This window comes from Hibiscus syriacus, unplaced genomic scaffold (genome assembly GCF_006381635.1).
Source record: "Hibiscus syriacus cultivar Baekdansim isolate YM2019G1 unplaced genomic scaffold, ASM638163v2 tig00109980_pilon, whole genome shotgun sequence".
Lineage (NCBI taxonomy): Eukaryota > Viridiplantae > Streptophyta > Magnoliopsida > Malvales > Malvaceae > Hibiscus > Hibiscus syriacus.
In genome coordinates, this window is record NW_024062547.1 from 478,762 (window position 1) to 504,122 (window position 25,361).

General features: G+C 31.6%; 1 protein-coding gene, 1 long non-coding RNA gene and 1 pseudogene across 2 annotated transcripts; all 3 read left to right on the forward strand.

Annotated features, from left to right (window-relative positions):
* The first annotated feature begins 3,395 nt into the window (after positions 1-3,395).
* Positions 3,396-4,124, forward strand: LOC120211662 (60S acidic ribosomal protein P2A-like). The gene is made up of 2 exons (XM_039210161.1): positions 3,396-3,564; positions 3,850-4,124. The coding sequence occupies exons 1-2, from the start codon at positions 3,477-3,479 to the stop codon at positions 4,086-4,088; spliced, it is 327 nt and encodes a 108-aa protein (XP_039066092.1). The 5' UTR covers positions 3,396-3,476; the 3' UTR covers positions 4,089-4,124.
* A 533-nt stretch (positions 4,125-4,657) lies between these two features.
* Positions 4,658-24,576, forward strand: LOC120211701. Its single transcript, XR_005524628.1, has 3 exons — positions 4,658-4,853; positions 16,729-16,733; positions 24,565-24,576. It is a non-coding gene; the product is annotated as an uncharacterized LOC120211701 (long non-coding RNA).
* Positions 6,676-8,268, forward strand: LOC120211699 (annotated as a pseudogene).
* Positions 24,577-25,361: the final 785 nt, after the last annotated feature.

Here is a 25,361-nt window from a genome sequence, read left to right on the forward strand (position 1 = left end):
TTTTCAAAATGGGGGAGAATTGTAATATCCCAAATTTTGGACTGGTGATTGAAAAGTAAATTTCGAAAGTATGGGGATTAAAGTGTAAATTTGTAAAAAGTTTAGGAACTAAATATGTAAAATTTCAAAAGTTCTATTTTGAGTCTGTAATTGAGAAGTTCAGCCCAGGAATATAATTTTAGTGGGTTTTAGAATTTTGATTTGAAGTTGTATAAAAGTTTATTAAGCTATAGAGTCCCGTAAAATATTTGGATAATCAGATCGAATTGGAAACTTACAAAATTTGAAGAAAAGAAGTTTGAGGTTAGAAAAATTATATTGATATTTTTAATTAGTATAATTTGATGTGAATTAGTGTAATTTGGAGGAATTTCCACGTTAAAGTGGAATAGTAAAATTTAGTGACTATATTGAATTTTTGGAAAATTGAAAGGGTGATGATGGAAATTGATAAATAATATTTTTATATTTATTTAAGGATATTAAAATGGAGATAAAAGGATGGCATTGTGGTAAAAATTAGGATTCATTAAGGGTAATTTTGACTTTTGGGCTAAAATGAATTTTTAATTGGTTTTTTAAGATAAATTAAGAGATATTTGTATGGAAAACTCAAGAATTCTCCTCTCATCTTCTTCATTCTGCGTGACTCTATAGCTAAGGTGAGCAAAGTTTTTCTTTTTCATTTTTGATCCATTTTAGTGAGAATTTGGACTAAAGTGTGAAATAAGAAAATGTTCTACACTTAATTCTCTACAAATTGGTTTAGGATTTCATTGTTTCATTTTTAAATGATGAAGTGGGTATTTATGGTGGTTGAAGAGAAAGTTGAATTTGATTGAGATAAGGTTGTAATCTAAATTTAGGGGTGTTATGGAAGTATAACAAGTATGAAAATTGATTAGAAATGTTTAGGAGGGACTTAATTGAAAATTTTGGCAAAACAACAAAATCAATTCAAACATAACTCAAAATTTCATTTTATCTCACATTACAAAACCATATACGTAACCATTATAGAAGGAGTTTAGCAAAAGGATCATTATACTGACAAAAGTTCGATGATAATTTGCAACCCACTTGATGCAATCCTAAACTAGATTATGGAGATCAATGCCATGGAAACAATTAAACAAATAATGTAGCTTACATAGCTTAATAAAGTAGTCTTAATCATGAATACTATTGGATGACACCTCTAAGATAATGATTTAGTGATAAATAATCACAATGTATATGATCATCCTTTAACAATAGTAATGACAATAACAATAGTAATGACAATGACAATGGAAAAGCCGATAGAAATATAAATGTCTATAACAATAAAATCAATATTAGCCCAATGGTATTTTTTTATACACGAACACAATGTGGTCAATCCTTAAACTCTATCCGAACACAAGTTTAATCTATCAAACTCTATGACATGTCAATTGTATCTGAAACTCGATAAGGCATGTCAATTGTATCTGAAACTCGATAAGATACGTAACTATAAGCAATATACAACCACAATGCAATAACATACAATGTTGTCAGCATTTATGAAAATTTATTATCATAGTATAATGTTTTAGCTCTTAGCTCGATGTATCATATTATATCATAAAGTTCAATATAGTCTGGAATACATCTCAGACAACAATATGTCAATGAATTCAGTGCACTTACAATGCAAACAATAAATATATCATAAATTATTAATCGTAAAAGTTTACCAAAGCTTCCTTTAACAATGACTTTCATCCTTTTGCTCTAAATAGGCCGATAGGCAATGCACACAATCTTGTCTACATAAAAATGATCAACACAAGAAATTCAATACATGGAATCAAATGGCAACAATCCACTGAACTTTCTTGCTCTAAAAAATTGTGAAACATATATTCATCAAGGTATTCATCATCCAAAGTCAACATTAACATAAACCTTAAATTGATATAAACCATTAAATATAGTAAAATTTTAAGATTTCACCTACACTTGCAGAATGATGAAAATAATAATATCATTCAATAGGAAATTTCATAAGCTTTCCAATGATGTACTCAATTTAGGGTTTTGAGCCCTTAAACTATTTGAATTTCTAAATTTAAGTTTATGATTTCATATTAACTTTTTTCAAATTAAAATATCCTCCAATATGGTAGTGACATGTGTCACCACCTAATTGAAGATTAAATTATTAAATTGAATTAAAATTATGATGAAATTGATAGAATTTATAAATATTTATGATCAAATATGTAATTATACCAATTTTACTAACTGTCATGTCAACGCTTTCATTAAATGTTACTAGTCATTGGCTTGATTGAATGCGTTTAAATAGATGGATGACCTATTTGACAAAATTTAAAAAATGGTGATCAAAATGAAAAGGGCCAATAATTATGTGGCCAGTGGTATAATTTACCCACAAAATTATGGAAAATAATGTAATTAATATTTTATTTTAAATAATTTATCTTTAAAGTTTTAACTAATTTATAATTATATGTTGAGTTATTTAGAATTTTAAATTTTTATAAATTAAATTAATTACGCTCAACGGTGCTCATCGAGCATTGTAGAATTTTCCTTTAATTTGGATGAAAATTTTACTAACCTCCTAAGATTTAATTATTCATTAAATGTTAACTAAAAAATAAATTTATCATTTAATAATTATTAGTTATTAATTATTTTTATTTTTCAACAATTTTCAATTAAAAATAATAAAAATATAACGAAGTACAAACTTATTTCAATTATTATTAAATTCTATTATATAATATAAACATATCTTAAATATGAGAGTTAATTGTATAATATGTTCTCAAATTAAGACTCTCATTCTGAATTAATTCTCAAATTTTTGAACATTTCACTTTTATCCTAAACCTTTGAATATTTCAATTTCATCCTCAAACTATTAGGATATTCTAATCACATCTTATGTCAATAAAATCATTATTTTGAATAATTTAGGATGATTACAAGGTAATATTTGTTTAGAACTTTCTTAATCAATTAACAACATAACACTGCAGACGCAGTTGCACAAACCCAGAACCTCCAAGGACAAAACAAAAACAAACCTAACGTTAAGTATGATTAAAAAAATAGTAATTGAATGACCAAAACAAGAACATAAGAATAGGTGAGTGGCTAAATAGGTAGTTTACCCTTTTTATTTATTATAAAATATATTTTTTGCATCAAATATTATGAATGTCAATCTAACTAATTTCTAGTACGTGGAGAGCAAGTTTACCGAATTTAACCAAACCACTCCTTAGCCGTTTCCAATTTATCCGAAAACCCTAATAAATTCCCAGCTCAATTTTTTTTTTGCTGATAGTAGGAGACTTGGAGAGCAAGATTAATTCATCTTCAAACCATTATAAATTCACTACTCACAAAGCTTTCTTTCGTTTTTCTTTCTTTTTACTGATATATTAATATTAGGGTTGGAGTAAAGAAGAAAGAAAATGAAGGAGATCGCAGCATATTTGTTGGCCGTGTTGGGAGGCAACGCCAACCCTTCTGCTCAGGATTTGAACCACATTCTTGCTTCTGGTTCTCTTTCTTTCTTTATTTTTCTCTTTGTTTCTTGATTTATTTGCATTGTGTTTTATGTTTTTTTACTTGAATTTTGGAAGGATGGGAAACTATAATTGTTAATGCTGTTTCTTTATCAAAGATTTAATCTTGTTCGTTCCCACATTTTTTTAGAATGATCGATGATATGTATTTATTTACTTGTGAATTCTGTCTTGGAATCTAACGGTTTAATGGAAGCAAAAACAAACAAACATTTATTGAATATTAATATTGGCTTGGTACTGCTGCTTTGGCTGGCAGTTGGAACTGAAGTTGATGATGCCAAGATTGAGTTGCTTTTGTCCCAAGTTATGGGAAAGGATTTGACTGAGCTTATTGCTGTTGGAAGAGAGAAATTCGCAACCATTCCTTCCTCCAGAGCTGCCCTCACGGTAACCGCTACTGAAGTTGGTGGAGACGAGGCCGGTGCCGCGGAGGCCAACGAGGAGAAAGTCGAAGAAGAAGAAGATGATGACATGTGTTTCAGTCTATTTGATTGAGGAATTAAAAAAAGTATTGACCTTTATAATTTGAGGACTCAATCCCCCAGACTTAGTATAAGTTCTGTTCAGATATGGATATTTGTTTTTCTCTATAAACCATTTTAGTAGATGTTCTTGTTTTGTTACATGTGTGTCCACCCTCAAAAGTATTTTATCTGATTTGATTTAAGTCGATTTTAGGTCATCATCACCTCAAATCATAAACAGTTTTGACTTAAGTCGATTTTAGTCTTATTTATGGTTTGACCATCTTCACATGATAATGCCTTTAAGATGTTTTGTTTATTGGTTTGATGTTTCTGGCCCATGGTGTTTATGCCTTTTTACATGGAACACTCAGAGCCATTGGTTAGACAAGACTGAAATGGAGTTTACTTGGAACAGAAGAAAAGGGTTCAAATATCAAGTCCAGCAGCCCACAGAATTCTAGTTTTTCATCACAACCTCATCTTTTTGCCGATTAAATCAATATGCTTATGTATGGTCTTGCATCAGCCATTCCAATAATACCAATCCGAATTGAACTTCAAATATCGCTGTATATAACAGATCTCTGCATCCTTTTATTATAAATTCAGTTTCGTCTTCCTTTCAATGGGTTCCATTTCCGAGCAGCCTCACTTTGTGTTGTTCCCTTTCATGGCTCAAGGCCACTTGCTCCCCATGGTAGATATTGGTACACTGTTGGCACAACGTGGCGTTATTGTTACTATAGTTACAACACCTCATAATGCTGACAGTGTCCAGAAATCGATTGCTCGAGTTTCGAATTGGGGCATCCTATACGTTTAGTGCAGCTCCGGTTTCCTGGCAATGAAGTTGGATTTCCAGATGGGGTTGAGACTGTAGACATGGTGCATTAGTCCGAGGACTTCCGCAAGTTCTTCATTGCAGCAAACAAGGCAACACTCCACTGAACTTTCTTGCTCTAGAAAACTGAGAAACATATATTCATCAAGGTATTCATCATCCAAAGTCAACACCAACATAAACCTTAAATTGATATAAACCATTAAATATGGTCAAATTTTAAGATTTCACTTACACTTGGAGAATGATGAAAATAATAATATCATTCAATAGGAAATTTCATAAGCTTTCCAATGATGTACTCAATTTAGGGTTTTGATCCCTTAAACTATTTGAATCTCTAATTTAAGTTTATGATTTCATATTAGCTTTCTTCAAATTAAAAACGAACGACGCCGAATAAAATCTAAGTTTGAGAGCTTATCAAATATCTAATTAATTTAGAGTTTGGACTACTAACATGACTTAATCCCTAAAATAAAAAATTAGGGTTTCAAACTTGGTTTCAACAACGGTGACTTTTGGAATTTGGAGAAGACGAAAAGGACTTGCTACTTTGTCTATTCAATCCAACGACAACTGGAATAAAACCCACCTCAAAGGGTTTACTAATCTAAGTCAATTTAAAGAAATACAAAATTTGGACTAAATTATAAGAATAAGACATCTAATAACTTATTCACTAAAAAGAAAATGATAAAATCATAGAATCAATCATTCATCTTTTCTACGTTTTAATAACAATCATTTCATGTGTTAATTAACTCTTAACCATTCATCTTTTCCCTTTGTTTTCATTTGAGCGCCTAAGTTTTTCCTTTTCACTTTAATCATCATGTTCCTTTTTATCACATTTTAATCCTTAAACAACTTTCAAATCAAATCATATCTTAATCTTATTTAATCAATAAAATTAATCTCATTTTTTGAAAATTCAAAATATTATAATAATTACTGAAAACAAATTTCTAGACATCGAATATTGAAAAAATTCTAAACCAAATTTTAAGGTGTTAAGGTTCGACGGCCGTTGAGAGACGATGAAGCTCTGAATCATGATGAGTGTTGTGTTTAAAAGTGACAGAGATTAAAAGAATGTCAGATGCTGATGGCTCAAGCAAAAAGAGGCTAGTGGCTGCTAGTTAGTTAGAGAAACTTGGGGTTTTTCTTTTGGAAGAAGATGGCTTTAACATGTTATGCCAATATTTCTTAACGATAGTTAAAGAAAATGACTGTATTTAAAGTAAATTAAAAGTTTAATGATTGTGTTGTAAGTTTCAAAAGCCCGATGACTAAATATAAGTGTCCTAAAAGTTCAATGAGTATTTATGTAGTTTATCCTCAATTTTAAGATGTTGTACAAGATTTGTGATTTAATTTGGATGAAAAAATTACTAACCTCCTATGATTTAACTATTCACTAAATTTTAACTAAAATAATTTTATCATTTATTAATTATTTTTATTCTATACTTTATTATTTCAAAAAGTTTCAATTAAAAATAATAAAATATAACGAAGTATAAATTTAATTCAATTATTATTATATAATATAAATATATCTTAAATATGAGAGTTAATTGTATTGTATGTTCTAAAATGGAGTTTACTTGGAACAGACAAAAAGGGTTCAAATATCAAATCCAGCAGTCCACAGAATTCTAGTTTTTCATCACAACCTCATCTTTTTGCCGAATAAACCAATATGCTTATGTATGCTCTTGCATCAGCCATTTCAATAATACCAGTCTGAATTGAACTTCACATTTCGCTATTATAACAGATCTCTGCACCCCTTAATTACAGATTCAGTTTCGTCTTCCTTTTACTCTTCATTTCAATGGGTTCCATATCCGAGAAGCCTCACTTTGTGTTGTTCCCTTTCATGGCTCAAGGCCACTTGCTACCCATGGTAGATATTGGTAAACTCTTGGCACACCGTGGCGTTATTGTTACTATAGTTACAACGCCTCATAATGCAGACAGAGTCCAGAGATCGATCGCTCGAGCTATCGAATTGGGGCATCCTATCCGTTTAGTGCAGCTCCGGTTTCCCGGAAATGAAGTCGGATTGCCGGATGGGGTCGAGAATGTAGACATGGTGCACTCATCGGAGGACTTCCGCAAATTCTTCGTTGCAGCAAACAAGATGGAAGATGAAGTGGAGAAGTTGTTTGAGAAGCTAACGCCACGCTCCAATTGCATTATTTCAGACGCGTGCCTCCATTATACTCACAAAATTGCTACCAGGTTTAAGCTTCCAAGGATATCGTTCAATGGGTCTTGTTGCTTCTTTGCCCTTTGTTTGCACAATATACATTCCTCCAAGATACTTGAGACCGTAGCCTCTGATTCCGAATACTTCACGGTGCCAGGCTTGACAGAAAAAGTCGAATTCACCAAAGCACAGTTACTTCTTATGAGGGAGGAATCCTGGAAGGAAATAGTTGGATCGTTCGTAGAAGCTAGGCAAGCAACATATGGGGTTGTCATAAACACTTTCGAGGAGTTGGAGCCGGCTTTCGTAGAGGAGTATAGGAAGGTAACGAAAGCTTGGTGTATAGGTCCAGTTTCTCTTAGCCACAAGGACGAGTCGGATAAGGCTGAGAGAGGTAACAAGGCTTCGATCATTGAGCAGCAGTGTTTAAAGTGGCTTGATTCTAAAGGAGCCAAATCTGTTATCTATGCTTGCCTTGGAAGCATCAGCACTGTAAAGTGTCCAGAGCTGATAGAGTTGGGTTTAGGCTTAGAGGCATCGAAGAAGCCCTTCATGTGGGTGCTAAGAGGAAATAACACGACATCGAACGAAGTCGAGAAGTGGATGGCAGAAGATGGATTCGAGGAAAGAACGAAAGGAAGAGGACTTGTAGTTAAGGGATGGGCTCCCCAAGTACTCATTCTGTCACACCGGGCAATAGGAGGCTTCCTAACGCATTGTGGATGGAATTCGACAATCGAAGGCATTTCAGGAGGCGTCCCCTTGATAACATTGCCTCTATTTGCAGACCAGTTTAGTAACGAGAAACTTGCAGTACAAATACTGAAAATCGGAGTGAGCCTTGGAATCGACAAACCTACGAACATTGGTGATGAGAAATCTGGTTTCTTGCTGAAGAAGGAACATGTTAAAAACGAAATAGAGAAATTGATGGATGAAGGAGATGAAGGAATAGAGAGAAGGAAAATAGCTGAGAAGTTTGGAGAGAAAGCAAAAAAGCAATTGAAGTGGGGGGTTCTTCTTACCTTAATATTACATCACTAATCCAAGATATCATCCAACAATCTCATGAAAAGTGTTGAGGAATTGTTCTATCAATATGTATTTTACAATGTAAACCAATTGTTCTATGATTATGGTTTGCCCCAACTTCCCACTAGTGCTTTGAGAACATGCATGCTTCTGTCATTATGTTATTTTTCTACATTATATATGGATACAATGATTTATATGAAGGGATGGATTGAGGAGGGATTGACGGGACAATTGTTCTCTTGAAAATTTTAAATTCCCATATAATTTAAGTATTTTTTTATATTTGACAATATGTTTTCATCTTCTAAAATTTTATAAACCCTTAAAATTGTATAACTTCGTCTCTAACATAATTTTATAAGTTCGTTTCTAACACAAAATTTTGCGTATATTTCTATATAGCTACATCAATATCTTTGTGACATAATTGATTGCTCTATTAAATTCCACGGCACGTGCTTTCTAAATTTGTAAAGTTGAATGTGCATAATTGTTTTATTTCCATTGCTGTTAGTTTGTTTGTTTCTTACTTTAGTAGGCCATGGCCATGTGATGTATTATATGTGGTTTACTTGGACCCCAAGTAGTATTAATTATACTCGATTTGATTCTTCCAGGACCTGTTCTCCAAGTAATATTGGCTAATGGGTTCATATGTTTTGGTCCCTAAGAGCAGCGTCAAATCTATTTCACAGATAACATCCAAATACTTGGGGCCACTGATTTGGCTGATACATCCCGAAATGAATATACTTTGGAACCTAATAGTTAGGTTGTGAAATTAGGTAATCATTTATGTGTCAGTTTGGATTATGTTAGGTTAGATTAAATTAGATATGTTATGTCAGGTCAATTCAATTGTTGGACTCAGATCAAGTTGGGTATGGGTTTACTCGGGTTTGAGTTATTTTTAGGTTGATTTTAAATCAGATTCAATTAGAGTTCTGGTCGAGTTAATTTCAGGTCAGATCAATATCAGTTCATATCAAAAGAGTCTGGGTCTGAATCAGTTAAATATAATTTTAATTTAGGTTCAAATGGACTTTGAGTCGAGTCCTGTTCAGATCAAGTCACATCATTGGAGGATAAAATTTAGGTCGGGTAATATTGGTTTCAGGTGAACTTCAAGTCGGGCCTGACTAGGTACAAATGGGGACTTCAGGTCGAGTCATTTTAGGGTGTATTATTTTCCACCTTTCATGAACGTCTAATGTATATGGATTGAAGTGAATTACAAAAGATAAAAATAATTATGGGCCAATTTAAGATAAAAATATAATTTTAAAGACTAAATTGAAAAATAAATTAAACAACAGTAGGGATTAAATTAAAAAATTGTAAAATATAAACTTAAAATTAATATAAAAATGGACTAAATTGCATTCATTTACAAAGTTGGTGAACAAAAGTTTATAGGGTTTGGAGATTATGGTACAATTTATAGGGTTTAAAATGAAATTTATGATATGATTTATATGGTCAATGTAAATTACAAAAAAAAAAAAAATAGAAATAATTATAGGGTAATTTCAAATAAAAATAAAATTTCAAGGATTAAATTGAGCAAACATGAAATTAAAAATTGAAATTTAAGTAAATTAAACAACATGCAGGGGTTAAATTGAAACAATTAATAAATGTAAAGATGAGGATAATATCAAAATGGACTAAATTGCATTCGTTTAAAAAGTTGGTGAACAAAAGTTTATAGGTTTAGGAAAGTATAAATTTATGATATAATTTATAGGGTTCGGAGTTTATGATATAATTTATGTGATTTAGAGTAAATTGTAAAAAAGTTGAAATAAAATGGGTCAATTTTGGATAAAAATATAATTTTAAGGACTAAATTAAAAAAATATGAAATTATAAACTGAAATTAAACAACACAGAGATCAAATTAAAACAAATTTAAAATGTAAAGCTAAAATTAATATTAAAATGGACTAAATTATATTCATTTAAAAAGTTGGTGAACAAAAGTTTAGAGTTTGGATATTATTAATTTATGATATAATTTATAGTGTTTGAAGTTTATGATATAATTTATATGATACATGCATTAATAAATTATACATACATTTACATATATACATGATACATACATTAATAAATTACATTAATAAATTATAAATTATACATACATATGTACATAAATACATGCATGATACATACGTACATAAATACATGCATGATGCATACATACATTTCATATATTTGATCGAACATATATACATGATACATGCATTAATAAATTTTTTAAACTCGTATTATAATATTATCTTAAATCAAATCATTTTTAAATATATATATATATATTTATATATTAAAATTAAATTATATTTAAATTATTAATTAATTATTACATCATAACAATGATTTAAGCTTATTGATATTTTAAAGTAAATTTATAAAATCAACAACTAGTTGGTCTAGTTGGATGAAGTATTAGATTCATTAAACAATGTCAGGGTTCGATTCTTGGTGTTTAATCATTAGATCAGATATCAATGATTAATTAAAATAAATAAATCTATAATCTAAAAAAATAATAATCAATAAATACATCATTTAATAAAATTAATTTAATGATCATAATTAAATTTATTAATATAATTATCATAATTAATATGGAAAGTAAATTTATTAATCTAATAATCATAGTTAAATTTATTAATCTAATATTCATACTTAATAATTTATTCTAAATTATTAATTTAATAGATCTTTTGAATATATTTATAGATTATAATTTGTTGAGTTAATCGATCGGATGAATCGGCCAAGAGGGGTGAATTGTCAATTAAAATTTCGGTGGAAGCTTTGACAGGAAATTGAAAATATTTGCACAGCGATTTAGAGTGGATCGACTTTCTTAACCATAGTCTAAGTTCACTACCTTAGCTATCCACACTAAGGATTTTCCATAAATTCACTAATTTGTCTTTCTTTTGAGGACAAAGAGTAACCTTACAACTCCCTCAAGAATTATACCCCAAATTCTTGAGAACACTCTCTTCTCAAAGAGAAAATTACAAACTTTGCAACCTTACATAAAAACCTCACAAGGTAGAATGTTTGCACAATTCTAGAACAAAGAAAAAACACTCAAAGATAAATACAATTGAGCACAAAATGTGTTCTTGAAAGCAAAATGAATATTGAAAGGAATTTGGCTTGAATTGCTCAAACTTGATGTTTGATTCTTTCTCTCTTGTTTCTATCTCAATACTTTTGTAATTCTTCTTGATCAAAGGCTTCATAACTTGTTTAGATACACCTTGGGTGAATTCAGACCGTTGGGAATCAAATTGGTGATAATAGAACCATTGTAGTGTGAAAATCCACTTAAAAAAATTACTGGGAGCGTATGGGTATCGCTACACCTTGAAGGGGTATCTGTACTACCTGTATAAAATTCAAATATTTTGACCGTTATAAAACCCATGGTATCGGTACCTCTCAAGGGGGTATCAATACTACTATGCAAAGAGGTATCGATACCTATCATGGTATCGGTACCCATATTGTATTCTGTTATTTCTCGGAGTCAAAATCAAATTAGGGGTATCGGTACCTTTGGGATAGGTATCGGTACTACTATATAAAGGTGTATCGATACCTTGTGGGGTATTCGTACCTCTTTTGCATTCGATGTTTGAGGGGTATCGATACTCACTAAAGGGGTATCGGTACTTCCCTATTTAAAACTTAATTTTGACTCGATTATGGTTCAAAATACTTTGTAAAAATTGTTCCAAAAAATATTTTAAGTATAAATCACAATTTTTCATTAAGTAAGGAGTAAAAATTGATCTTTGAAAACTTGGAGTAATATTTTTGATATTTGAATAATTGAATTGAATATATAATTTTGAATCGAATATAAAATCTTAAAATTCATTAACACTTTTGTTATATCGAAATATCAAAATGTTTTCTCAACAATCTTCCCTTTTTGATATAACAAAACTTTTTAGAAATTTTAAGATTTTTTTTTTCTTTTAAAAAATTACTTTGAAAAATTACTCCTCCTTACTATAACATTTCTCCACCTTTTTGTTAAATCGAAAAGAGTCTATAAAATATTTAAACAAGGTTTTAAAGAAAATATCCAATTGATTTATACTGATATAGCTGCTAAGATCAAAGTCAAGAGAAATATTAGCTATTAGTCCATAATCAATATTAAAAAATAATATGCAAATTGGGAATTGGTCATAATTTAACTAAGATGTAAATAATGCATAAGCTAATGAAAATTCAATTTAAGTTCAAATAACTAATAAACATTCATAGTAATTCAAACAAACCACAATCAAATATCCAAAACAAACATCTAAACCAAATATTCAAAATTCATCCAAATCATTCAAAATGTTTAACAATTTTAAGTCTCTCATCAACAACATTGAATCTATTTTCCATTGCTTTGCGGTGAGCAGTCAAATGAGACTCTAAGGATGCAAACCTTAAATCCAATGTCTCCATAAAAGACTGAAAATATGGAGGCATTGAAATGTCTTGCCTGGATGGCTAGTCCTCGACCTGGTTTACGGGATCGTCGACATCCCGTAGAAGATCTTCTAGCTCTTGAGCATCAATCGGAGCTGGAGCAGCTCATGAAGAGCTAGCACCCGGAGTTTTTTGTGTTGAGCGAACCCATTGATCTTTGTCTCCACTCCATCCCGAATTTCGTAAAGATATGAGATTGATTTGGGTGGTAAGAGGGATGGCTACATCAAGCTCTACCTTAAGCTCAACTTTGATAAACATATTACTAAGTAGACATCCGTAAACTAATATTTCAACACGTTTAGAGGAAAAATTTATTTTCTTATTTTACGGATTCTACGAGTTCTCCAAAGATAATATGAGGGAAATTTATTTTCTTATTTTATTGGATACAATGTATCCACCATAAGTCATGTGCTCTAAGAGTGGAGTACTTTCCTCCGGATGGTCTGAACCACCAAGAGATGATGAGATGAAGGAAACATTCATGATAATCTAAAACACTCTCACTAGACTTGGCTTTATAAGGAGTAGACACTATAGCTCACTCATTATCTAACCCTCTGTTATCTAATCCAAATGTACTAGCAATGTAGTCTGAGTCTATATTAATATATTAGCCTAGGAGATAAGATCGAATACTCTCGGTTGCGGTTCGAGACTCGTTTTGAACATAACTGTATTGGAGTAGAAAATACGATCGAGTTGGTGATAAGCAACTGGTTCAAGATTAAAGAGATTATCAAATTTCCATGATTTGAGGGTTTAGAGGTATTTAAATTTCATGTCTATCATAGCTTGGAGAGACGGGATACGCTCTTCCCTAATGTTATAAGACTCAAAATGGTTTATGAACCTAGAGTAGAGACCTCTATGTTTAGGTTCATTAAAACATAAGTTTATAATGGTTATCTCGGGTTTATTAGGGTTTTGTGGTAGAATAGGAGGTGGATTTGGAGGTGGGTTTGATCGACTGGAAGATGTCCTAGCTCGTTTAGAAATGGTTTAAAAACCGGAATGGGATAACTGCAATTTTAAAAAACACATGTATGAAACAATTATTCTCAAAACTCAATATGAGTCCTCAATATTCAAGGTTCTCTAACTTAGTGTCTAACAGGAAATTTTGAAAACTAATTTTGAAAAATTATAATGTATATAGTTTCATAAAAATGACATAATTAAATCAAAAGCAATAATTAAAAAAATATTATTTCTAATTATTTTGAATTTTTTTGTGTTTTTGAGAAAATTAGTTGTAGATTCTAGTCCTAAACTATAATCTACTAAATGCCCAATCACTAATTTGAACTAGAACTAACTAAAACTAGTCCTATGTTCAAAAATCAATAAAATAGTATTTTAGAAACGTTTACCTTGAAAAATCGAGATTGAGTGAGATTTGTTGTTGTTTGCACGATTTTGATGAAAGTAGTAGGATTATGAGTTGAAGAACGAATGAAATCCGACTTGAAATCGAAGGATATGAGCAAGGAGATGATTTGGTAGAGGAGAGGGACGAAACGACGTGGAGAGTGTTTATATTTAGGTTTTGACAAAATGTGTTATTTTAGGGATTTTAAAGCCTAAACCCGAATAGGGGTATTGGTACCCATCGAGGGATGTCGATACACATTCAAGAAGGGTATCGGTACTGTTTAAATCAGTATCGATACCTAGCAATGGGGTATCAGTACCTGGGTGACCGGTATCGATACCTAGTGCACAGAAATGTCAAAAATCTGTATTTAAACACTTAGCGTGTAAAATTAATCAACTCTAGTGGTATTGACAACTCATATTACAGAAATTAACTATGTTCAATCAATCAAATCTACCCTTAAATTTTATTTGAACATATTATTAATTTTCACTAAAGATCATAAACTCCCCCTAACTATTAGCATAGAAGGCATCCAAAAATGTTATTTTTATATGCATTTTTCATTTGCTAAATAAAAGTGCTAAAATCATTTTTAAGGTAGGTTAGTTAAACCTAATTCTCTCCTAAGTATCCAATATCTCTCTTTTTCTAAAGGTTTTGTAAAAATATCCGCTAATTGATGCAAAGTATATATAAATTCTGGGCCATATTGCTACCTAGTGCACATAAATGTCAAAAATTTGTATTTAAACACTTAGCGTGCAAAATTAATCAACTCTAGTGGTATTGACAACTCATATTACAGAAATTAACTATGTTCAATCAATCAAATCTACCCTTAAATTTTATTTGAACATATTATTAATTTTCACTAAAGATCATAAACTCCTCCTAACTATTAGCATAAAAGGCATTCAAAAATGTTATTTGTATATGCATTTTTCATTTGCTAAATAAAAGTGCTAAAATCATTTTAAGGTAGGTTAGTTAAACCTAATTATCTCCTAAGTATCCAATATCTCTCCTAAGTATCCAAGTTAGTTTATCAGCTTATGGGCCATATTGCTTGTCTGGACTGCAGCTTCTTCCATGACATTCTGGTGTTCTTTCATCTCCTATGTCAATTCTCGGAGTTGCTCATTTTCCCTTGTGAGAGAACATTTGTGTTCAAAAAGTTTTTGGACAAGATCTTCATGTATGTTGCAACTATTTTTTCAGTTTGGTGACCCCTGTTATCCACTCTTCTGGGGTGTTTCCTATGGTAGTATTTCGAAAAGCTTGATTGATCTTCTGGAAATCTTCCTGCATGGTTTCCATTTTGGTGCTCAATTTATTGTTTTCCATCTTTAAATGACGTATTTGAGCCTCGAACCTCAGTAAATCTTCTTCTTTCTGGGTGCCCCTATTGATACTCTTACCTTTGAAGACTTTTGGTATTAATCTAGCAGGACCTTTGGTTACCAAACTAGGTTGATCATTTACCATAAATTGTAAGGTTCCATGATCCAAAAGACTTTGGACTCGACGTTTGAAGGCAAGATAATTCTCGATGGTATGTCCTTGAGCTCCGGCATGATATTCACAATGAACGTTGATGTCATACCAATTTGGATACGGAGGTTGGAATGATTTTATGTAATATGGAGCCACTTCTCGTGCTTCAAGTAACTTTTCATACAACTCTTTATATGATATAGGTATAGCATCAACATGAGAACCGCCTTTTGTCTTGGATTGAACCTGAGTTTTAGATGCCGGGAGCAGACTAAACTTCGATGATTTCAGGTTACATGATTTCTTCTCTTCTCTGGGAGCTTTTACAGTTGTCATCATTTCTTTGGTATCTCCAGATGACTTGTGAATACGAATGATGATTGTCTGTAACTTCTCCAATTGATTAGTATCAGAAGTCCCTTGCATATCTGAAATTGCAAGATTATGTTCATTGATCTCTATATCTTTTTGTGCATGAATCTCTTTTCCTTTGGTCAAAACAGATATTCTTTCCATCATTTTGGACATCTGCTCTCTTATTTGTCGTATCTCCTTTTGCTCTTCAATAGGCATACGATCTTTGGGTGCATAGCTCTCATCTATCCTTGGAGTTCCCTCAGGATGCCTTTTCTTGGCCGCATCATATTTTGTTTGATCATAAAACTTTTTGTCCATTTACGATTTCTTTCCAATATGACGAACAGTCTTTCAAGTCAACACCTTTTGATTATGCCATGATCGTGCAATGCAAACAAAAGAAATCAATATAAACAAGTTTAGAGCAATGTAACATGCATGAAAAAAATAAGAAAAAATAGAATAGTTAGTACCAACTAATGGAAAGAAAAAATTTATATCTATCAAGGTATAAATCCTAACCTCATGCTTTCTAGTTTCATGCTTTGTTTGGAAAAATTAACATAACTGCATGATTTCTAGTTCGCAGGCATTTATTCAGAAAAAGGAAAAAATTAAATAAATCAAAAGATAAAAAGTTAGAACTTATTTCTCCTTTGTGTACACATATGAACAGAGGTTCAGTACTGTCTTAGATCAGGTGAATTTCTAGGGTTTATTATATGCAGAGTTTCAGTTCTAGGAGTAAAGGTACTCGAATTGTCCTTGTTGATGCCCCCTTGGGCTGCCAACCCTCAATCCTAGTCCACTACAGACTTAAGCAGACCGAGTTCAATTCGAGGGGACACATTTCTTTATGCCTGACACGGAGAATAAATTCTCACGAAGACGTCGCTTTCACTCCCACTTAAAAGGAACAAATCTCAGTTATAGAGATTATGTTTATGCAATGCATGTGTTGTGTGTGAGGATAAATGTTCAAACCTCTGACAGATAAATAATGAAATAAAATACTTGAAAAATAAAATGAAACATTAATAAAATAATATACATATAAATATTATGAAAATAATAGGTATATATAAAAATTTTGAAAAGAAAGAATTAAAAATTAAATATATGAATTTTTAATTAATAGAGACAATTCATAATTGATTTTAAAGTTTGACCAGGTCCAGTGGAGTCGCCAAGCTGTCGTAACCGGTTTTCGTCCGAGCACGAATTTTTTACTTGGCGGGAAAAGTGATGTGAATAAATGTTTTTTAAAATAATTTGGGAGTCGTCATCGGCCTTTTGGGTCAAGTAGGTCGAATACCTAAAAATCATCCTTTAAAAGAGTTTTTAAGAAAACGTCGATTAGAAGATAAACTGATATGCGTTTTAACCAAAAATTCGTTCTTTTTAATAATAAAAAAGGATTCGTGGTCGATTACGTTTAGGGAAGAATCAACACCCCTACAACGTCCAAAATTGGTACTTTTTAATTATAAATTGTCTCTATTATTAGAAATTTAGAAATTCAAAATATATTTAATTTATAATCCTATTAATTCAAAATTATAATTATGAAAAAAATATATTAATTTATATATATTTATAAATAAAATATTTATTTATTTAGAAATATCAGAAAAGGACTTCTAGGTACCTTAAGACAGCTCTTTTCTTCGATATTAAAAAATAAATAAATAATTAAAACAATTAATATATAATTTATAAAATAGGATATTTATTTATTTAAAAATATCGGAAAATGGACATCCAGTTGTTTTAAGACTGCCTTTTCTTAATATTGAAAAATAAATAAATATTAAAATATGATTAAAATAAGTTAAAAGTAATTAAATAAGATTTTAATAAATAAAATAAATATTATTTATTATATAAATATATATATTTATGGCTAAATAATAATAATAATAGTAATAATAATTAAAAGTAAACATATAAAATTAACATATAACTAAACAATGAAAAAAATTAAAACTATATATTTAAAATAAATAAAACTTGTAAAAAATAATAAAAATTGAAATTAGTGACTAAATTATAACCTAATATAATTAAATACCTAATTAATAATTAATTATTTAAAATTTCAGTGGCTAAATATGTTATTCTACCCTTTTATTAATTTAGTGACTAGATTAAAATTATATCAAATTCGTATATCAAATTAAAAGAAATTAAAACATGTTATTCGGCGTTTAAAATATTAATTAATAAAGTTATGAGGACTAAATAGGTTATTTTAATTAAAATATATATTTTATGTTAATGACTAAATTATAAGTTAAATAAAATTAAGAGATCAAATTAAAATGATCATAAATTGATTTCAGTGACTATAATGGAAAATTATAAAGTTACTGGGTTGTGGATAGGGTTTGTCCTTTAATTAATTACACACAGACCCCTCCCCAAAATGACGTCGTTCAGAGAGGGGTATATAAGCCCCAAACCAGACGGCCTTACGGCCAAAATTCATTTTCTCTTCTCTCTCATTCTCTCACTTTCCAAGAGAGTTTTTAAACTCTCTCGTCCCTCTCTAACTTCCCTCATCGGAGGGAAGCCGGTCACCGGCCGGCAGCCTTGTGCCGCCGATAAACTCACCGCCAGCCACCGCTTCCGGTGGCCAGAAAAATAAAAACCTCCCGAACGATAGATCCGAGTGATCTACGTTCAACTTTGTCCTTAGTTTTCCTTAAAACGTCCCGTATTTTCCTAGATCTAAGAAAAATACCTTCAGTATTTTGCTTCTACGGCGCTCTATGAACTCCGGTGGCGTCGCAGCTTCTTCGATAAGGCTTCTCTTAATTTTTTGTTTCGATCTTTTGATGGTTTGGTTGTTGTGCTCTCTCTGTCTCCTTTTTTTTTGTTCTCTGTTCTTGCCCTCTGTCCTTCTCTTGTTTGCAGGTGGTCGGCTTTTATAAGCCTCGCGGTATCTTCTTCGGACTGGGTAAAAGATTGAAGCTTGGTGAGTCACCGAACTTCCAGTGGTGACTCACCATTGAAGGCGACGTGTGCGGCTATGGCTAGGCCTTCTGGATCCTTCGGTTGGCGTCGTGGCAGCGTGGTAGCAGAGGTTGACGAACGGCGGCTGCGTGGTCCCTAGGGTATCATAACCCTAGGGTTTGTATCTGGAGGTCCTTGGACCGTTGGATCAAGATCTGATCCAACGGCTGAGAGATGAGTGGCGGCTGAAGTTGAGATCAAACCCTAAATGGGTTTTAAGGTTTCTATTAGGTTTGGGCCAGTTGGGTCTTTTGTAAATGGGCTGGTCTAGTCTGGATTGGGCCTGTAATAATATTTATTAATAAAATAATAATAATAATTATAATTATAATAATAATATACACAATATTCAAATGAAAAAAAATGAGTATCTTCAGTATTTTTAAAAATACAATATTTTATTATTTTTTATTTTATAGCATGTGATTATTAATTACTATTCACTGATTACTGATACTGGCACTATATGTACACTGTGGGTTCACGATGTTGTGACATTGTGAAATCCATATTGGATTACTGGTACAGTGATGATGTGTTTTACAATACATGTAAATTACTGTTACTGATTATAAAACTGCAAATAGCGCTCACACTCTTTTACTGACTCGCGTACCATATATTCTCATGATGATACAGTGGAAAATAATACGAATTGAAATAGAGTAGTACAAAATTGATATGACACAATATTGTTGATTGTCAGATTGTTTAAGTAAAATTTTTTTACGGGTTTTGAACTGACAGTTAAATTTATAACTTCCAGTATATGAAAATAATTTTATTGATCGCAATTAGATTTATACAAGTTTAATTTTGATAATATTTTTTATATGATATCACTTGTTCCATATGTTAAAAGTTTTATTTTATTTTATTATGTTGCCTCACTAAGTAGAAAACTTAGCGTGTGATTGTTTTACACGTATGTAAAGGGAAGTTGACAGGGGAGTAAGGAGGAAGGTCAGACATCCCATATTTTGAAATCCAGTTCAAACAACCAAAATTAGTATGACATCTTTCTGATATTTTTGATATTTCTTAGTTGGCATTTACATATTTATATTTTTGATGCTCTGATTCAATATGTCTGAAATACTTTTTGATTTAATCTATATATGTTAGTTTTTATTATATATGAATAGTATTTTATTAAATCATATTTTATTTTAGTTTAAATGAATATTAAATTGACTAGTTATTTTTATTATTTTTATTATATTAGTTAACTTTTAAAAGAAATAAAATATTTTCCATTTTTGAACAATATTTGTTTTGTATGACTGATGTGAAATCTTTGACTTGTATATGAGTATGTATGTGAGTTAAGAGTGTTACATTTATTAGTATCAGAGCTACATGTTTAGCTGATTCTCTGTCTAAACCGAAGTCATTAATTGTTGAAAGTTAGTACATGTCACTAGAATGTCAAAATTAATTGATATGATATAGTATTTATATGTGGGATGTCGCTCCTTACTAATCTATGTATTTGTTTACATTTAGTAATGTATGAATCCGGAATGCCTAGGAGAGCGACTGAACAACAAGATGTTTCAGAAGGGACTGCTAGTAATGAAGTGAACGTTGAAACCTCTATTCATTCGAAACAGAGGGGAATACCTGCGCCTCAGGGAATACATGTACTTGATAAAGGAATATTTCTTCGGGCTTTAGAAGCTATCCTGCAACGACATCAGTCTGCTCCTCCACCCCTCCACCACCTGCTCCACCAGCTCTGATGTCTGTTGCAAAAGAATTAAAGAGTCTGAGAGCCCCTAAATTGAAGGGAGAAACTAATAAAGTTTTGGTGACAGGGAATCTTTGGTTACATGATGTAAAAGTAATGTTGGATGGATTACGCTACTTTGACCGTGAGAGATTAAATGGAGTGGTGTCTTTACTTTGAGGTATAGCTCGAATGTGGTGGATAAACACCACGACACATATCCCTTCAGAGAGGGTTGGCAATTTTTCTTAGAGAAATTTAAGAACAAGTATATTGGCAACCAATTCATCTGAAAAATGAAGTAGCAATTCCTGAATTTGAAGCACGGCAATCATTGTTTATGAGTTTGAATGTGAATTCAACAAGCTGAGCATGTTTACCTTAGAATTGGTTGCGACTAAGAGATTGACGTGAGTGGTTTATAGAGGGGTTGCGCTCAAGACTGAAAGAGTTCATATTGGTATTAGAATTGCATAAATTTCAAGAGACAGTGAATCAAGCCAAAGCCTTGGAGAGAGTACATAATGAGAAATTTATCGAGCAGAGATTTCAGCCACCTAAAATACATAGGTCATTTTCATCTGTAGCTCCGTGCAAGAGAGGCCGAGGTTCCAGTGATAAATATCAGAGTAGATCCGAGAATACTGCTTCCAATCATAAAGGATCCAATTTTGGAAAAGGTCGCCAATCACATTAAGTTATTTCAAGTGCGAGTAGACCAGTTCAGAGGGAGCTTCAATTATGTGAGGTCTGCGGTAAATCTCATTTAGGATCATTTAGGAGTATGCCGAATGATGTTTGGGGCATGTTTTAAATGTGGCGAGACATGTCATTTTGTGAGAGACTGCCTTGTACGACTTAATGACCATCCCAGGCTGAGCGATCTGCTACAGTTTCACAAAGAGGAAGAGGCAATGCCAGATCTAGGGGACCATCTGAATCTACTCCATAGTCATAGATGTGCCCTACAGCTAGGGTTTATAATATCAAGACTACCGATGACAGAGATGATTCGGAGGTTATAGTATGTACTTTTTATCTTTATGATGCATATGACTTTATTTTAATTGACCTCGGTTCTACAAATTCATGTATTAGTACAAAGCTGATTAGAGAATATGGGATTCCTTTAGAGTATACTTCTAGTGATATAGTGGCGATGAATCCTTTAGGTCAGAGTGCACGAGTTACTTGATTTTGTATAAATTGCCCAATAAAGATTCAAGAAATTGAATTTTCGAGAATCCTAATTAAGCTGCCTTTTGAGGAGTTTGATATTATTTTGGGCATGGATTGGTTATCCTTTTATAATTCCATAGTAGATTGTTGTTTAAAATGATTAACACTGAAAGATTTAGAAGGTACAGAACAGAGGTGAGAGTAGTCAGAGAAAGAATGAATCCTTTGTTTAATGTGTCATCAACCGTTTCTGCTAAGAAATTATTGTTGCAAGGGTGTTAGGCATTCCTAGCCAATGTAGTGGATACCCAAACTTTCAAAGTAGGGTTGGAAGATATTCCAACTGTTAGGGAGTATCCATACGTGTTTCCTGATTAACTACCAAGATTACCTTCAGATAGGGAGGTTGAGTTTAAGATTGAAATATTTTTGGGTACTACTCCCATATCAATGACTTCATATCGTATGGCTCCAACCGAGCTTTGAGAGTTGTAGGTTCAATTATAAGAATGATTGGATCAAGGATTCATCAGGCTAAGTGTGTCGCCCTGGGGAGCACCCGTGTTATTTGTAAAGAAGAAAGATGCGATATTGTTTTCCAAGATCGATATTCGATCTGGTTACTATTAGTTGAAGATTAAATAAGGGGATATTCCAAAGATCACATTTTGGACTCGGTATAGACACTACGAGTTTGTAGTGATGCCATTTGGTTTGATGAATGCTTCAACGACTTTTATGGATCTTATTCGATACTTATTCGATATTAAATCCATTTCAAAACATAAATGCTAACTATAACACTTAAAATATAACTTCAATCCTCTTATCATTCATGTCAACTTATAACTTTATTAATCATTTCAAACTCCATCATCTAACCATTAAAATGAATTCTTTTAGAATTCTTCTCAACATTTTCAATTTATTAAAAACGGTCCCTTGTCATTTAAATTCATTTCCATGTATCCAAAAATATACTCATGCATTCTAATAAAACATTTAAACATTAATCTTCAACTTCTAATCCATTTCCACTTCAATTCTAAAATTTCCATATTCTAACAACTTACACTACCTTTAAAGAATAATTATTTTGTATTAATACACACTAGAATTTAATTCCATTTCTTCCATTTGAAACTAGACTCAAATATGAATCTAATCATATAAATCACTCCTTCTAATTCGACTTGTACAATTTATAGTTAATTTTCTAATCCAATTTCCAGAATCTGTTGCCATGTTTTCTAACCTATCATCGATCAGAACTTCATATATTTTATTATAAAATTCGAGATCAATCTCCATTTGTTTTAAACAAAACTAGATTGATATTAAAACACAACGACATAAGAATCACCTCCTAATAGTTTCTATAGAATTTCTAGTGATTTTTCAAATTTACTGCCAGATTCAAAAATCTGAATAGTTTTCATTATTTTACATCATTAATTTCTTCAGCAATTCTTACAACTTGCGTCTTGGTCCCTCATCATGTTTACTCATTCAAGTCAATCCTAAACATTCCGTCATTGTAAAATATATTCAATTAAGTACCTTCACATTTGCAGAATTATAATTCAATCCCTTACTTCCTAATCCATTCGAATTTGACCATTACACTTTACCAAATTTGCAATTTGATCTTATATTAACATTCTAACATAAAATTCAGCAAAAAATTTTAAATTTCAACATTGAATACTCATAATTGAAAATTTTCACTTCAAGGTGTCATAATTCCCAAAACTTGCAAAATAGTCATTTTACTATCTCAAGGTTCCAAATTAATCCAAATCATGTAGAACTCATGTAATATCAATTATAGACCATAGAAAATTTTCGAACATTTCCCCCCCCCCAACAACTTCCCCATGGCTGAACCTAATGTAGAAACCAGGGTGTATTTTTCATCCAATTTCAAGCATGATTTCAAGCTCTTATGATTAAATTCATGCAATTCTAATCATTCAACCACCAATTCAATCAAAATTCAACCAATTCTCCATGAACCCTAGCTTGGTCAAAACTTATATATGCATTTCTAGGTGGTTTTAATCATCATACAAGCATGAAAATGATTCTCCGACATCAACTACCCATCAAAACCTAACTTCCCCTTAATCAATCCAATTTATAAAATTTATCATCCAAGCATGATTTCCATGAAATAATTATACCAAATAATAGAGAATTTCAAGTAGATTACTTCTCTATCTAATTGCTTAATCCAAAATTCAAGTATTCAAGCTTAATTTTTTTTTAAAAAGTAGTCTCCTTACCTTGTATATAGCTCACGGAAATGGGAGGATGAAGATGAGCAAATATCTTGAAAATTCTTCATCATTCCTTATTAAATTTCATGGAGATTTTCATGGAGAAATGATAGAGAAATGTGAGTGCAGAAGCAATCATTAAAAAAACTTGATATGGTGTTTTCACTAAAGATATGACATCATTATTTATATGGTGAGCGATATTATATTTACACTGATCACAAAAACCTAAAGTATTTGCTGACTCAAAAGGAGATAAACTTGAGATAGAGAAGATGGATCGAGTTACTTAAGGACTATTATGCGATCATATATTATCACCCAGGGAAGGCTAATGTTGTATCTGATGCACTTAGCCGAAAAACTTTTTCAGCTTTATTCACGTTAGATGCCCGATTGTCTTTAAAAGACGATTGTGCTCTAGCTGCTGATTTAAAGTTGAAGCTTTATTGTTGGAGCGAATAAGGGAGTTGCAAAGGAGATATGAAAAATGTTTAGCAATAATGGAACAAGTGGAAAAAAGAGAAATCAAAGACTTTGAAGTAAAGTCTGATGGATGTTTATATTACAGAGACCGTGTTTGTGTTCTAAAAGATGAAAAATTGAAGAAAGATATACTTTCTGAAACACATTTTTAGTCCGTTGACTATGCATCCAAGAGGGAACAAGATGTATCAAGACTTAAAGAGTCGATACTAGTGGCCAGACATGAAAAGAGCTATCATTAAGATTGTTTCCAAGTGCCTAATTTGTCAACAAGTAAAACCAGAGCATCAGGTACCTTCAAGACTTTTACAACCGATCTCTATTTCTCAATGGAAATGGGAGAGAGTTACGATGGATTTCATAACAGGGCTACCATTGACATCGAATAACAAAGATTCAATTTGGGTAATTATTGATAGGTTAACGAAGATAGTGCACTTCATCCCTGTTTAAACTGATTATTCAATGGATAAGTATGTTGAATTATACATCAAGGAGATAGTTCAAATACATAGAATGTCGATTTCAATAGTATTTGACAGGGATCCAAGGTTCACGTCAAGGTTTGGAAGTCTTTACATGAAGCCTTGGGTACTCGATTAAACTTTAGCATAACTTTTCACCTATAGATAAATAGTCAGTCCAAGAGGACTATTCAGGTTTTGAAAGATATGCTAAAGGCGCGTGTGATTGAGTTTAAAGGATCATGGGAGAAATAACTGCCTTTAGAAAAATTTGCTTATAATAATAGCTATCAAGGGATGGCTCC

Bases quoted from the DNA above. Each gene is read 5' to 3' on its own strand.
- LOC120211662 (XM_039210161.1), top strand. From the start codon at position 3,477: ATGAAGGAGATCGCAGCATATTTGTTGGCCGTGTTGGGAGGCAACGCC. The intron at 3,565-3,849 runs GTTCTCTTTCTT...TTTGGCTGGCAG, and splicing joins GAACCACATTCTTGCTTCTG to TTGGAACTGAAGTTGATGAT.